At 34.7% G+C, this 17,342-nt stretch overlaps 1 protein-coding gene across 11 annotated transcripts in view; it reads right to left on the bottom strand.

The window, feature by feature from the left end:
* The window catches only part of nfasca (neurofascin homolog (chicken) a), a 167,250-nt gene that overhangs the window by 14,471 nt on the left and 135,437 nt on the right, over positions 1-17,342 (bottom strand). For 7 of the 11 annotated variants that reach the window (XM_056467938.1, XM_056467941.1, XM_056467947.1 and 4 more), the window contains 3 exons: positions 14,286-14,576; positions 11,135-11,254; positions 3,221-3,370 (listed from right to left, as the gene is read on the bottom strand). The exons of 3 other annotated variants lie outside the window; for them this stretch is intronic. In XM_056467938.1, the coding sequence (XP_056323913.1) occupies positions 3,221-3,370; positions 11,135-11,254; positions 14,286-14,576 (561 nt within the window). The remainder of the gene's footprint in view (positions 1-3,220; positions 3,371-11,134; positions 11,255-14,285; positions 14,577-17,342) is intronic. One more of the 11 variants, XM_056467944.1, reaches the window with a different exon arrangement.

The raw sequence follows: 17,342 nt of genomic DNA, 5'->3' as shown, positions 1-17,342 counted from the left end.
GCTGCTTTTGTGGAAATGATGATTGTTTAAATGAATAGAAAGTAAAAAAAACATAATTTATTCCAAATATATATTTTGCACAACCTTTACTATCAATTTGTATTAAATTTGTTTTAAAATTGTATTAAAATTACAAAAACAGTGGTGTTTTAGTTAAATTTGTGCAGAAAAACTACATTACCCATGATGCTGTACACAAAATGAACCGATGCAATAAAGCAATCAGAGTGGCACTAAAAAACACGAGGCAGCACTTTAGCTCCACCCAGGGGTGTAGTGGACATTTTAAAAGTGGGGGGGGACAGCTGTATGAAATCCAAAGGTTTACATTTTTAATCACCTGTTTCTAAATGGTCTGTCTCTAAAAGTGCGGGGGACGTATCCCCCCGTCCCCCTGGTTGCTACATCCCTGGCTCCACCCACTTCTGTGAATCCTTACAAATTGCATAATCAAGCCATTCTCCATATACTCTCACAACACATGTGCATATTTTAAAATACACTTGAAATATATTATTTATATAGAAACAACCAACAATTTTAAATTAATAATTGTATATTTTCTCATTAGATTTTTTACTTATTTTTTGTCCAATTTTCAAACTTATAATTCACATTGTACCTGGTTAGTTTGTTTAATGGCTTTAAGAAAAAAAGTTTTTTTTCCTTTTTCTGAATCCATTTCTGGTAAAAACAGTGGACACTAAAGTCTGTTATAATATATAACAATGTAATATCACCCAAAAATTCTATCTTAATTTGCCTGATAATAGTGTTGTTTTATGTGTGTAAAAACACAGAAGGATCTGTCAATGAGAGGAACAAACAACAAAGCTGATGGCTTGGATTATTATGAGCTGGAACTTCTATATCTGATAAACAGAGCAAACATCCCACTTAAAATGACATTTACACGGCTCAAGGATCCATATCACCACAATGATCAATACCTTATTGAAAATGCTGTGAGATTTCATCTTGGTCACGCCACCTTAGGCGCATATGCATCTTGCTGGGAAAATAAGTTTGCTAATGCATCTGAAGCTTTGAAAATAATGAGAACGATGTGCCAAAGAGTTAGTAAACATCTAAATGTAATTTCTGTCATCATTTACTCTCCCTCATGCTGTTCCAGAAACCCGATCATCTATGGAAAACAAATTCAGATATTTCTGTCCTTCCATTGAAAGACTGTTCACCCAAACTCTGACCTTCAGTGATAAAAAGAGTACTGAAAAATCACACTTAAATACAAGTATCATTACTTCCTAATTAATGTAGAAGAGATTGAGTGAAAGTATCTGATAAATACTACCCAAATATGAGTAAAAATTTGCCAGTGCTCAAGAGTAGCGTGCATTATGCTGTGGAAATTATTCTGTCTTATTCCCTGCAAATTAAAAAAATGTACCTTACATTTTATTTCATTTAAATCACTAAATTCTACTTAGCTAGACAAGAAAACAAAACGCATAAAGTAGTGACTGCAGGTTGAAGAAAAGTAGTGTAGTAAAAGCAGCAGTACAGCACTAAAAATGTGCTCAAAGGTAAAAGTATTTTTTAAACTACTCAGTCAATTACAATCCTGGAGACAAACTACTCAATTACAGTAAATTGAGCATGTGTATTCATTACTTTACACCACTGCTGACGCTTTAAAACTTTAATAAAGAGATCAATATAATTCTTATATGATCATTTTTATGTGATTCTGTTAACTTCAACAGATTTTTATTTATATATAGTTGAAGTCAGAATTATTAGCCCTCCTGAATTATTAGCCCCCCGTTTGTTTTTTTCCCCAATTTCTGTTTAACGCAGAAAATATTTTTAAACACATTTCTAAACATAATAGTTTTCATAACTCATTTCTAATAACTGATTTATTTAATCTTTGCCATGATGACAGTAACTAGTATTTGACTATATATTTTTAAAGATACTTCTATACAGCTTAAAGTGACATTTAAAGGTTTAACTAGGTTAATTAAGTTAACTAGGCAGGTTAGGGTAATTAGGCAAGTTATTGTATAACGATGGCTTGTTCTGTAGACAATCAAAAAAAAAAATCTAGCTTGAAGGGGCGAATAATTTTGACCTTAAAATGTTTTAGAAAAAAATACAAACTGCTTTTATTCCAGCCGAAATAAAACAATTAAGACTTTCTACAAAAGAAAAAAATATTATCAGACATATTGTGAAAATTTCCTTGCTCTGTTGAACATCATTTGGGAAATATTTGAAAAAGAAAAAAAAATTAAAAGGAGGGCTACAAAAGTTTTACATTTTAAATGTTTTTGCTTCGTAAGAATGGGATGACACTTGGTGACTTTTTATCACATTACATAAATTAACATACAAAATGTCATAAACATAATTCAGATAGGTTTGGTCAAAAGGATCCAAGTGTGAACCACGAAGAGGGCCATGGGGGATCAAAATAATAGCTAACGTAAACAGAACCTCAACCAGCATAAACATACCAAGTTTCTGTTTAGTTTGCACCAATTCTGGGTTTTAGGTCCCATGACGGTAGCTCAGCTCAGCTGCTCCATAATTCCATGGCACCAAAAGTGTAATGAAAGTCTAGCTGCCTTAATGTTACCTAAAACTCAAGATTGGTGCAAACTAAACTGAAAGTTAACTGCCTATCCAGCTGATCCAGCTTCATGATACAGGTCCCTGATCGACACATGAAAACAAACCTTATTTGTTTTTGCCGGAGCTCAAACGTGCAATGTGGCATTCAAGAATGAATCTCATTGGTTTTTGAGCATCAAGCAAATATATTTGAACTTCTGTGACCAAATTTTAATGCCATAAACATTATTTACTGATCAACGTTTATATGTGAATTAAACAACAGCCTAAATCTATTCATATAATTATGCAAAGATTTAAAAAATTCATTTTTAGATTTTTTTTTATGAAGTTTTGGGTGAACAGACGTTAAGTGCAAAGACAGAAGTCAGTAAAATTATCTTCGTTATTGTTTTAGAATAACATGAGACTGAGTGAGTGATGACAGAATATTCATTTTGAGGTGAATTAATACTGATGTTTAGCTATTTTTCCAGTTTGTTTTTCAGGAATCGAACCCATACCCTAATGCCATCCTATACAAGATACCATTGATAGTAACCCATCAGTAAGTCCATTTGGTTCAGAAGGTCACACGTTGAACCCTTTCCTCCTCCCTCAGGTTCTGGCCACCCCTCACCTCTGCCTGTCTCGAACGTGACATAGTCGCTGCTGATGGAGTTGTGCTCATGGGAATAGACCCGCAACCGATACTTGGCCCCAGCCACCAGCCCAGCCAGCTTAATGTGAGGCTGCTGGTTTACTTGAATGCTCGTCATCGACCCATTACCTTCAAGAGGAGACACAAGAGAGGTGCCCATCAAACCAGGCTAAGCTAAGAGCACGACGGCAGGCCATGTTTGTCAATTGAGGAAATGTGCTGCATCCCTTTCACTCTATGCAAGCATATTTTAAGCACGCTGGGAGCGAAAATACCAGAATATCTTCGCTCGGCGCACATCAAAGTCTGGCACTGGAGTATTAGGGGCATCATTTGCTTCAGTGATGCCTGTTAAAAGCTTTGAAGTGAAGCTGCTGCTTAATATCTCACACTGGATTTGCTGTAATGAAGTATGGAGTGGAGGGAGGCGCACCTTGTCTCAATTACTCATAGACCTCATTTCAACTCAGAGGAAGTGGATAGACAAATCCCACAAATCCCAATGGCATTGTCAAGAGGTGGGCGTGATGTTCCAGTGAGGTTCCATGATGTACATGAGGAACCCAAAAATGAAATCAGCATGCACTATGCAACTCATTGGCTTCGAGCCTGCATATTCACAATGTGACCAACCTTTGAAGCAAGCAGCCATTGGATTATACAATATGCATGGCAAAATTTAATTGCAGTGTCTGAAAGTGCAGATCCAGGACCAGCAAACGTACTGTAAACTACTGCAAAGATGAAAAGTACTACTTTCACAATTACCATCTATGCAAAAAACCAACCAACAAACAAAAAACCTCGATATCTTTCAGTGTTTTGTAGGTTTAGCTTTAATTTCAGTGCTTGCAAGGCATAGATGTTTTGAGAAACTTAATTCTCTGATGCTACACAAATTTAGCTGGCTAGCATCTACACTAATATATTTGCATAAAGTCATCTGATTGGCTGACGCCTGTGTTGGCACTTGAAAAGGTGAACGTTTTACAATTTCTGCTGTGAGTAATGGACCCAATGTGACTCGACAGACCCACAATTCAGTTGAGGAACACAATAGCCGCGTTTCCACTATCGCGCCTAAAGCGAGCGAGCCAGGGCGAGCCAAGGCCAGTCGCATTTCCACTATCACTTCCGGGGCGTAATCGGGCCAAAGCGGGGCTTCCTTGGGGCCAGCGTCCGGCCTTTTTCGGCCCGCCGAATACCTTGGGCCAAGGAGGGCCAACTGGGGCTTCGGGGCGGGGTTACGTACAAAGGCAGAGTTTTCCTGTCAGGTAAAGAGGAGACAAGATGCATTCTTCCCTTACATTTGTTTTGCTATCGTCGTTCTCGTCGCTCGGCTGCTCTTTTGCGCCTTGCAGCCAAAATATGTGTTCGAAGTAAATGCCGCCGAACTCGAATGTCCTTATCCAGGGATCGCTGTCTGGCCTTACACCAACAGACCACAAACAGTAAAAAAGCATTCTTGGCGTTCTTGACGTTCTGGGGGCAGTGTTTGCGTGACGCGCTGCGAGCAATTAGCCCGACAGTGGAAACGCGACATGATTTCGGCCTCATTTCTCAACCTCCCGGGCTATTGGCCTGGCCTGGCCCGATTAAAGCCCTGGCTCGCACTGGCCCGATAGTGGAAATGCGGCTAATGTCACTCAATTCATAGTAAAACAGCTGCATTAGTTTAGTCTAAACAAAAGCCTAACATCTAAATGTACCTCCAACTTCAACACTAACCATAAAAAGCATTCAGACTGATTAAATTAGTATTTTATAATTATAGTCAATAATAAAATACTTTCATGTTTTCGAAAATTAAGTGCTAGATTGAGCGTTAAACTACAACAAATATAATGTAAAATCGAATTAAGCATGCACAATTAAATATCCAGTATCTACTGATATCAAACGTGTAGTCTAAGGCCCCGTTGACACTGCCAGTTGAATGTGACCCAACCCCAATTTTTTGCTCACATGTGACACAGATCGGATCTGTTCTATGACCGTGTAAAAATAAAAATAAAAATGCATGCATTCGGATATTCAGAGATCGGTTTCAGGCCTCCTTCATATGTGGAAATAAATCAGATATAAATCGGATATGTGACAATGCAACTATCATGTAAACAGGCAGATCGGATATATTGAGGCGTTCTGTTTTGTACGTCATTAAACTTGCGACAATGTGGTACTTCTCCGCGGTTTAATGATGTAGAAGGAAGGGCTTGTGTGTGCTCATCCTAAAATTTCAGACACACTGCTTGTCACAATTTGCTCCCACCAGACCTGTGATATCTCTCGTACCCACAAATTCCTTTGAATGGTGGAGGACACCTTATAAAAGGCGCAAGCTGCGATGACGGCCCTTTCCCTCCTCCTCCGCATAAAAATGAATTTAAAGTTGGGTGAACTTCGCATATTTCGCATAGCTTAAAGCAAGACAATTTCTTCCATCGTGGCTAGTGTGGCGTAGATGCTAGAACCCACCTTTATTCATGTTGTAAATTGTATGACAAGTGTAAACACATGAATGACAGGACAGGCAAACAAATCAGATATAGACAACAAATCGGAGTTATGCATCAAGATCTGACAGTGTAAACGTGGCCTAATATTAATTCATAGTTGATGTAGTACTGTTATTTCATAATATGGCAATTTCACACCTGACTTGTTTGGAGTGTTTGTTTTGGAACCTGATACAGTTCGTTTAGGCATATATGAGCATGGTGATTGCACTCTGATACAAAAAAAAAAACAAAAAACTAAAATCTTAGCCAGACTCAAAACAAATTCAGCTGCTTCGCTTGTGATGAGAAAGCAATCTCACATAACAGACACTGTACGTTCCATGATTCTGTCCATTTGAAAAAGCTGATGCCATAGAGAAAACTTTTTTAGAAAGTTTTTCATTTGAAGAATATATAAACAATTAATACAACCTTTTCCTTCAAGGTTGTTCATGCATCTATTGATGATAATAAAGAATTTATATCGCTTAAGAGTGCAGATGAGCTCTGACCAATAATTTGTATTAACAAATTTAGGTATGAAAATGGCCTTATTTAACATGTGAGGCCTTGCAAGTACTGACATTTCTTTCCTGAAATTGTAAGGCTCTGTTTACACCTGGTATTAAGCATTTTAGTCAATTAGATCACTAGTAGACAAGGCCATTTACAGCTGGTGTTTTAACTTGTTTCTTTAACCCACTTTTGACCACTTTATTAACTTGTATAGGCAGGTGTATGAATCATCCTTTTCTGATATTTTGATCAAATATTGTGAAACAAACTTTTGCAATTTACATGTGAGTTCATACAATGAAAAACAATATAAAAATAGCCGAAAACTACAACAAAAATCTGGGTTTGTGTTAAAATTACAGCTACTTGCATTTAATTTCACCTTCAAAACAAACACTGGATTTCAGATGGTAAAATGTAAACTCTGTCTGGTTAATCAGATGTAGCACAATTTTGTAGAGTTAACCTTTTTTTAAGTGCTGCAGATTTCTTGCATATTTTGGACAGTTGGGACACTGCTTAAATTCCCACCGTGGCACAGGGTGCCATCTGAATAGTTTTACATTCAAAAACTCAAAAGATTATAGTATTTGCAAAAAAAAAAAATCCCAGGTAGCAAAGAATTCTGGCCCAGATTTGGTCATAAATCTGCCACAGCAGACATTCATCTGGCACTAGCATACAGCATGTGGGCCAAACATGGCCCTGGTTTGGCAGAGGTGGCACTGTCTTTAAGGTGGCACACAAGATGTAAAATGTAGTATTTGGCCCAAATGTTAATAATTGATATGTGGGCCATGTAAGTTTGGCTTATCTTGACCCACATTTAAAATACTTTTTTTTTTAATTTAAAAAAAAAAAAAAAAAAAAAAAATCTACCAATCAGGTCACCACATAAAAAAGCATGCCCATAGCATGCCCATAGCATGCCTAAAGCACAAAGATTCATGGGTTTATCAATTTCACTGCAGTCATGACACACCGACATATCTGGCCCAGTTTAGGCTCAGTTATGGGTAGGGTCAGACAGAATCTGCGGACATTTTTTGCTATTTCTGTGGAGAATTTTGTGAAAAATCTGTGGATAATGCGGAATGAATTTAGGAGTATCATAACTAAAAACTTAATATACGAATACTTGTTTAACTTTTATTTAATGTTTACACTGCAAATCCAGTTGGATCCACTTATTTGGTAAACAAAGCAAGTCTCTCATATAATATATCTACTAAAAGAAAGAAAATATTACTTTACAAACTGCATTGCAAATAAATCCTATGAACATTTTAATATTACTATTATTATATCACAATAATATTAGAGAAATTAATTTAAAAACTGAATGAATATTTAAACACATTTACACAAGTAAATACATAGACTCAACTAAGGGCTTAAAATCTGCGGAAATCTGCGGATTTCTCCGTGCGCAGATTCCGTGTGGGCCTAGTTATGGGTTAATAACTTGGCTGAGACTTGGCCCAGATATGGTCCATGTTTGGCTCTTGTCTGGAAGCCAGACTTGGTCCAGTCATGTACTGTAATTCACTGCAGCCTGTGGGCCAAGCAAAAGCTGATTGTGTGGGCCACAGCTGGGCCAGATCTATTTTGCTATGTGGGATGTGCTCATCTGACATGCAATGCCGCAAATTGTCATTGTACATTTGTATATATTTTCACAGCAAAACAATAAAATAAATGGCATGAAATTGGCTTTAAATTTAGCAAAAACTCACCACATAATCAATCATTTTAGCTGCAAAAAAAACAAAATCATTTTTAGACTGGCTAATGCGATAGTCAGTAGAAAAAGATGGTCTTTTACACCAGTTTGGATGCTTCTATCAATCTGTTCAAATGAATTTTTAAAACCCTTTAAATGTGGTCAAAAGTGGACAAGCGCAAAACCTTTCAGTCCCCATACACACCTGTATTTAGTATCAGTTTGAGAAAACACATCTCAATCCAAGGTGTAAACAAGGTCTACACATCTAGTTGTTTGAAAACTGAATTAAGGAGTTGTTTGTTATTCTCCTATTCTCGCTGCATGCATTTAAATGACATCTATTCCCATATAAAGTGCACAAAATGCACCTTAAACCCTTCAATATCACAATCTGCTTCTTTGAGATCAACAAAACTTCTACGTCTCTCACTTTTAGACATCACGACACAGACTGCATGCATCTGCCACAATCTTGACAGCACGTGGTGAGAAGATGAGAAAGGGGGAGAGAAACGAATAGGGATGTTATATAATGGCATAGGAAGTCTACAAGGGGAAGTACTTTTGGAGAATGTGTGCGTCTTGGTTCTGCTGTCATTTAATCCCATAAAAATGCCGTTCACAGCAGTTCTTGGATGAAACTCAGATCCCCAATAGCTATATTTTCACCTGTTTGGTTTAGTATTGCATCAGGATGTACAACATGCTTCAAGGTTAAACCTGTTACTCCGACTCTCCCCTTGAGGAGACCTTGGGTAAGAAATGATAACCTCGCCATTATCTCTCTCTCTGAAACATTTCCACCAGAGATTTAAAAGCAGGGCATCAATCAGATATGGCAGGCTTTGCTGGCATAATCTAATCGTGGGATGGGGGCGATGGTGGCCAATATGAACAATAAGCCAAGAAGCTGTGGGCAGCCAGACAACAAGACAAGTGCTGCTGGGAAGCCAATGGTTGGGGTAATAAAGGTGGAGAGAGCGATCACGTCTGATGTGTTCAACAGATAGAGCTCAAGGACGAAGAAGTGAGCGAGAGACAGTAAGAACATGAGTGAGTGAGAGAGAGAGACTTTTGTAGAGGAATATTTACTAGTCATGTATCAGACGGTGTTATGACTGATTTAATCATGCATGGACACAATAGAACATTGATGTGATATGGAGAAATAATATAAATTATAATCAAATTTGGATTTATCTGTGCAATAAAAAAAACTGAGTTAACTTTCAGAAACAAAAGTGGAAACACTGTCATTAATGTGTAAGTTTTGCATCAAACACGTCCACATTTTTACCTTAAATGCACATATTAGTACCTAAAATGTAAGGTGCAAACATGTACATTTGGTGACTCATCTAAATTAGTTCTAAATCAGTCTATATTTCTGAGAGTGTACTAAATTGCCTAAAGAAAGTAAAGGCTGTGAATTATTTATTAATATAATATAATATAATATAATATAATATAATATAATATAATATAATATAATATAATATAATATAATATAATATAATATAATATAATATAATTCGCCTTCAAACCATATTGAAATTTTAAGATCATAAACCTAACTATATTTAATAATGTTCACACTAATAATATATGGTATAATATAATATAATATAATATAATATAATATAATATAATATAATATAATATAATATAATATAATATAATATAATATAATATAATATAATATAATATAATATAATATAATATAATATATAAGAAGTTATACATTTCTGTACAATATGTTTTTTTTTCAGACCATATTTATGACCATAAACCTATCAATATTTCATATGGTTCACACTTAAAATAATAAATATACATTGTAAAAATTGTATAATCAAGTTCAGATGCAAAAACCTCTAAGTGCCATCTCAAATTTCCATCAAAAATAAGCATTATTCAGCCTCCTTTGTTAATGTTAAGTTATTTCACTTTAAAGACCATGAAAAGATTCTTCGCCAAAAAAGTTAAAATACTAAACCTATACACAGGAGCCTGATATAAATTGCCAATTTAGAAAGAAATTTCAGACGGCATTTAGAGGTTTTTGCACTCTTCATATATTGTATATAAGCTAATCAAATTATAAATTTGTCCTATTTTCAGTAAAAATATCTAAATAAACAATACAAATTATATTAACAATATTAATATTATTATCACATTTTTTATTATAATATTACTGCTGTTGTTAAATATAAGTAAACTATAATATAATATAATATAATATAATATAATATAATATAATATAATATAATATAATATAATATAATATAATATAACATATAAAGAAGTTATAAATTTGTATACAATGATATGTCTTTTTCCAGACCATATTTATGACCATAAACCTAATGGTTTGTAAATGAATTGTAAATATTATGTAATATGTAATATTATAATAGTATAAAGTACACTTAAAATAATAAATATATATTTTAAATACTGTATGACTATAAATATATTGTATATAAGCAAGCTAATCAAATTATAAATTAGTACATTAGTAACATTTTCTGAAATCAAGTGTTTTACAAAAAATAAAATGTTTCCAGAGTAAATTTACATATAAGCTTTGTTTTCTAAGAAAAAAAAGGATAAAATGACTCAAGAGAGTGCTGTACTTTATATAATAAGTGTTTTAAAGTCGGGCAGCATCAAAAGAACCCCAATTAGAGTGAAACAAGCAGGTCTTGTTGGTCTCTTGTTCAGTCTCATAGTCTCTCTCTCTCTCACAGATTCAGTCAAATCTCTCCCTGTTCTCAGCCACCAGTCAGAAACAGGGCTTTCTAAAGGGAACATGCATGACAAAGCAGGATGCGGTATTGCAGTTACACATGATATTATTGAGTACCGTGCTGGAGCACTGCCTCAGTTTAGTATTAAAACGCATTTTAAGAGAACATTACAGGGAATCACAGCAAGGAGATATCATAAATGTTGAACAATCCTCATAACATTTACAATACCTCCCTTCGGAATAAACCTGAGCTCCCTGTAATGTGATGTTCTGTAAATTTGCTATAAAACGAGGCCCAATTAAATGTTACTAGAGGATGACTTTGGGTCTCCAGCAGGCCCAGTAAAATCTAGCGTTCCCTTTATAAGCTCTCGGCAGGTTTATCTGGCTCTTACTGTCCAGTGTGAACTCTACAACAAACTTGCTGCTGTCAACGGAGAAGTTGTGCTTCCAGCTGACGTTAGCATTGTCATTGTTAGCATCCACCGTCAGATTCCAGATCTTTACATTCGGGGCTATGCAGAACAGGTGGGAGAGGAGAGCACTCAGATATTTCATACAGACACTGGTTAGAATATATAAATATGCTTGAACTTAAAGACCCCATGAAACATGGTATTTTTAGTTAATGTTGATAGTGCGTGAGGTAAAGTAAACATGTTTTAAAATATAATCAATAAAATGTACTAGAATATATTTTCATGCTACTACTTTTGCATGTACAATTGCATGTTTCTATTTACTAGTTTTAAACATACTAGTACCATAACAAAATGCACATACTGTAAGATTAACCTTAGTCAAGAGTTTTTTCGTGTTATTTTGTTTGTGCAATTTTTTTTACTGTATAACAATAGTTCAGTTGTGAACAATAAATATAGTGCACATGTACTAATGAAAAAATAATAATGATAAAAAATTTATAATTTTACTATAGTAAATTAGTAAATTATTATTTTCCATACAGTGTTGGGACAAAAATATTTTCCACACAGTGGATATTTTTTGAGTGTAGTTAGCTCAACTTAATGTTTTTCTAGTTGACCCAAATCAATTTTGCCAGCAAGCACAACTTCATTAATTTATTTTCTTTTCGGCTTAGTCCCTTTATTAATCTGGGGTCACCACAGCGGAATGAACCACCAACTTATCCATCACATGTTTTACGCAGCGCATTCCCTTCTAGCTGCAACCCATCTCTGGGAAACATCCATACACTCTCATTCACACTCATACACTATGGACAATTTAGCCTACCTAATTCACCTGTACCACATGTTTTTGGACCCGGAGGAAACCCACGCAAACGCAGAGAGAACATGCAAACTCCATACAGAAACGCCAACTGACCCAGCCGAGGCTCGAAGCAGCGACCTTTTTGCTTTGAGGCGACAGCACTACCTACCGCGCCACCACGTCACTTCCATTTTATTTCCAGAGTAGAATTTAAAATTCAAGATGCTTATAATGTATATATGACCACTTTTTAAAAACATAATTTAATGCAGACACTAAAAGCTTTTTAACCCATCAGTAGACATTTATATTTAAAATTTTAAAAACCTCTGCATCGCCCGCAAGCACAACTTATTTTTTCTAATTGCTTCAACCTTCTAGTTTGTCCAACATAATTTTACTAGTTGATCCAACTGAATTGTAAAAAAAAGTTATCCCAACTTGATTTTTAGTTTCTCTAACTTTTAAATGTACCACAACTTTTTTTTTTCTAGTTCCACCAACTTATTTTTTTATGTAGTCCAACTAAATTTTTCTAGTCGCCCTAACTGAATTTTACTAGTTAGCCTAATTCAATTTTACTAGTTACTTCAATTTTACTAGTTAGTCCAACTTCATTTTTCCAGATGTCCAAATTTAATTTTCTAGTTACCACAACTTAGTATTTCTTGTTTTTATAACATATTTTTTCTAGTTGCCAACTTAATTTGTCTAGTTTCTTAACTTTTCTAAGTACCCCAACTTATTTTTTTGTAATCTCAACAGAATTTTTATAGTTAACCCAACTTTATTAGTTACTCCAGTTTTACTTGTTAGCCCAATTTATTTTTCTAGTTGCTCTAACTTCTAACTTGGGTTTTCTATGTACCCCAACTTAATTTTTCTAGCTGCTCCAACTTAATTTTTTCTAGTTGCCCCAACTGAATTTTACTAGTTAGCCCAATTTAATTGACTAGTTACTCCAATTTTAATAGTTAGCCCAACTGAATTTTTCTGGCTTCTCCAACTTAATTGTTCTATTTACCCCAAATAAATGTTTCTAGATGTCTCAATTAAATTTTCTAGTTACCACAACTTAATTTTTCTTGTTTTTATAAGTTGTTTTTTTTCTAGTTGCCCCAACTTAAGTTGTCTAGTCTTCCAACTTACGCTTTCTATGTACCCAAACTGAATTTTTCTAGCTGCACCAATGTAATTTTCCTATGTACTTCAATTTTTCTAGTTGCTCCAACTTATTTTTTTTTGCCACAACTTTGCTAGATACCCAACCTTGATTTTACTAGTAACTCCAGTTTTACTAGTTAGCCCAACTTATTTTTTCTAGTTGCCCCAAATGAATTTTAATAGTTACCCTAATTTAATTTCATTAGTTACTCCAATTTTACTACTTAGCCCAACTTTATTTTTCTAGCTGCTCCAACTTAATTTTTCTAGTTGCCCCAACTGAATTTTAATAATTACCCCAATTTAATCGATTACTCCAATTTTACTAGTTAGCCCAACTTAATATTTTTAGCTGCTCAAACAAAATTGTTCTTGTTTTTGTGTATATTGCTGAGTCATTGCTCATTGTTTGTTCATGTTAACTAATGTATTAACTAGCACATTGCTATTTGTATGTTTACATTAACAAAGATTTAGTATTATAAATATAGTTAGGTCATGTTTTCTTATCCATTAACAAATACATAAGTGTTTGTGGAAGTAAAAATAAACTAATTAAACTGTTAATGCAAAGAGATACATTAGAATATGAGCAAATTAACATTATCAAAGATCAATTAATGCTTAACAGATGTGTTGTTCACTGTTAATTCACGTTAGCTAATGTATTAACTAACACTAACTAATACAATCTTATTGTAAAGTGTTATCTTATACTTTTTAAATGTTCTTGCCTTTCACATGCTATTTTCAATACCTCTCTGGTTGGCAGAGAATCAAGTCGCCGATTAAGTCAAATTAAGTACAAAGTTCGACAAAACAATAAAAATTTCATGGGGTCTTTAAATTACAAAATGTTAACAATATTTGCTCAAATGTGTGCTTTTAATTATAACAATTTCTACAGAATATCTCAGATTACCAATAAACAACTAAGCTAGACTAGTTTAATGCAACTAGGCTGTTTGTAAAGCAAATGTCAATACTAATTGCGTGGAATCCGAGTGTTTTGTCACAGGGCGAACATCAATCATGGCTAAGTCGAACATACACAATACATGTCATCTATCCAAGAAGATAAACTAATTTCATCTATTTATTATCTATACTGTGGGCTTTTTCAAAATTGTTATCATTATCAGATACCCAGTATTTTCCAATCCACTGTTTTGGGAGGCACGGGCCGAACTGGAGCTACTGTGGTGGAAGCTGCTGTAGTAGTGGTAGTTGTTGTAGTAGTTGTGGTAGTTGTAGTAGTTGTAGAAGTTGTAGTAGTAGTGGTGGTGGTGGTGGTGGTGGTAGTAGGTTTGGTTGGAGCAGCAGTTGTAGGAACTGGTGTAGTTGGTTCTGGGGTCAGTATTGTTGGGTTTGGGTCAGTGGAGGGGGGGAGGGGAGGAGGAGGAATTTCGAACATCAAGCCATCTGTAAAGTTAACGGCTGAGAGGAAGAACACAGAGGATCCAGAGGTTAAGCACAAGAGAGACAAAGAGATGCGAGAAAAGACAGAAAAAGAGTTAATAATATGAAATTCCCACAAATCCCCTTTTCCATGTATTGAGTGGAAGAATGCGAATCTGGACTGGATGTAATATTGGAATACTGCATCTAATGGATTCCACCTGCCATTAATATTATGTACTGCAATCTGCAAATTGCAAAAAAAAAAAATAAATAAAAATACTACAGTTCAAATGTTCAGCGAGTATGATTTTCAGGAAATTTATTTGTTTATACATTAGTGACAGTAAAGATATTGTAGTGTTAAAAAAGATACTTTCCATAAAAATATATTTGTTTCCATATTATATCATTGTTTTCAACATTCATTCATTCATTTTCCTTTGGCTAAGTCCCTAATTTATCAAAAGTTGCCACAGCTGAATGAACCGCCAACTACTCTGGCATGTTTAATGTACACTGAAAAAAGTGTTGCATGCTAAACTGTTGCAAACAATTTATTTGTGTTGAATTTAAACAAATAAATTAAATTGAGCAATGTTCAACTTAATTTGTTTGTTTAAATTCAGCCAAAATAAATTGTTTACAACCACTTAAAATAAAAAAATAGAGTAAATCCAAGGAATCATCTTTGAGTAATTTTTTTCAGTGTAGCAGATGCCTGTTTTCAACATTCATTCATTCATTCATTCATTCATTCATTCATTCATTCATTTTCCTTCGGCTTAGTCCCTTTATTCAGGGTATCTGCAGATTCCATTAAGTCAAATTTAAGACTTTAAGACATTTTTAAGACCATTATGAATGAAATTTTAGACGTATACAAGGCTAAACACTAATGATCATTTCTAATGGCCTGGTTTGCCATTAAAATTTATTTCAAGAGTTCAAATTTAGATGATGATTTATCATAAGCTTGTTTGGCATGCTGTATCAGGAGAGCTGCCTCCCGTTCGCAGAGCGAGAGGAGAAGTTGAGCTCAGGTAGATCTCAAAAACTCCCCGGCTGAAGTGGCTAAAGTAAACTACATTGGGAAGGACGGGAGCTAGACAAAGTGCCTGTTTTGCTTAGTCTGTTATGTATTATGCATATCTTTGGATGGTAGGAGAAAACCGGAAAACCCAGCGGAAACCCACAAGGACACGGGGAGAACATATAAACTCCACACAGAAACACACACTGGCACTGGAGGACCAGGGTCGGCAGTGTTTTTGCTGTTGGCTAACAGTGCTAATCACTGGGCCGCCATGCTGCCAAATCTATGAGAAAAAAAGAGGAGAAGGGGAAGAAGGGGGGTTCCTTCCAGACGAAAATAAATGTTGAATGAAGACTGTGGTTATTTATAGTAACTTAGGAATCATATGATTGTTGGATTATGATCAGCTAATGGGAGATTGGCTGTGGTAAATAAACACGTGATCCTGTTGAAATTTAAAATGAAACTTCACTTCTTAGTGACATACTTTAATGTGTCAAACAAAAACAAAAATTGTTTTAATTTGCAATTAAATAAATAATCACAAATATATATTTGCTGGCTTTTGGTCTCAATTGATTGAGTAAAACTTCTATTCAACCTAATGAGTTTCTGTTGTAAAACCTTAAGTTTCAAGCCTATTTATAAAACTGATGTCTTCTCCCCCTTACTTCTGTAAATAGTTTTGTTGAAAAAAAATGTTTTAATGAAAGAAAATGTAAAGGGATATATTGCTCTGTTATAATCATGAGCAACTGTGTAATTGTTTTCAGTTTTCTTCCGTTGATTTAATTGAGAAGGATTGTTGGTGATTGATGGATGTCGGGCCGATTGAGTAGCATTACTTGGACAGAGGAAAACCAAGACCTCTTTTTTAAATGATTTAAGCCTTACAACACAATATATCAGTGAATTGAAGACTTTTTAAGACCCCGCAGACACCCTGTTAATCAGTGGTCGCCACAGCGGAATGAACAGCCAACTACTCTGGCATATGTTTTATGCAGCGGATGCCTGTTTTCAACATGGTTCATAGGTTTTTAAGAATTTTAGAATTGTATTATGTCAAAATATTGTTAGAATGATATCTGAAGGACCATGTGCTGAAAAAATCTGACTTGCACCACAGAAATGTTAATTATAGATTAAAATATACATCAAGTTTTGACAATTTGTGATAATATTCAGTGTTGCAGCTTTTAATCTATATTAATAAAAGTGATAATTTTTATTTCTCCAAAAAATATCTGATAAATCATACTACCACCAAACATTTGAACAGCAGTATATACACTACATCCATACAGTATATAAGAATATATAGAAATTCCAAGATGTAGTGCAGTTTTAATGCATATCTAAATAACAAAATATATAATATTTCTATTGTTCTGCATAGTTTTAGCTTGTATTACATTATAAAACATCTACTGAAAAGGTGCAACAACTTTCTTTGTGATATTTATGAGCGAGAATGTCATGCCTCAGAAGAAAACTGCAGAGGTTGTGTGGAGGGTATCCAGAAATTGATTGTTGTGCACCACCAAGGGGAAAAATAGGGTCACTACAATGCACTAAGCTAATGCAACTCTCTCACTGACCCGACTGCAAAATGCTACAGTATTCTCAGATATCTCTGCATTTTAAAACAAGTGAAAAAATATAATCATAAATATCTCCTAAACATTACAAACAATATACTGTACTTGCACGGCTGTCAACACAAAAAGAGAAAATGTGTGGAAATCCATTAGAACACACAGTGCATA

This window comes from Danio aesculapii, chromosome 11, assembly GCF_903798145.1.
Source record: "Danio aesculapii chromosome 11, fDanAes4.1, whole genome shotgun sequence".
Classification (NCBI taxonomy): domain Eukaryota; kingdom Metazoa; phylum Chordata; class Actinopteri; order Cypriniformes; family Danionidae; genus Danio; species Danio aesculapii.
This window is presented reverse-complemented; position numbering and strand designations above follow the sequence as displayed.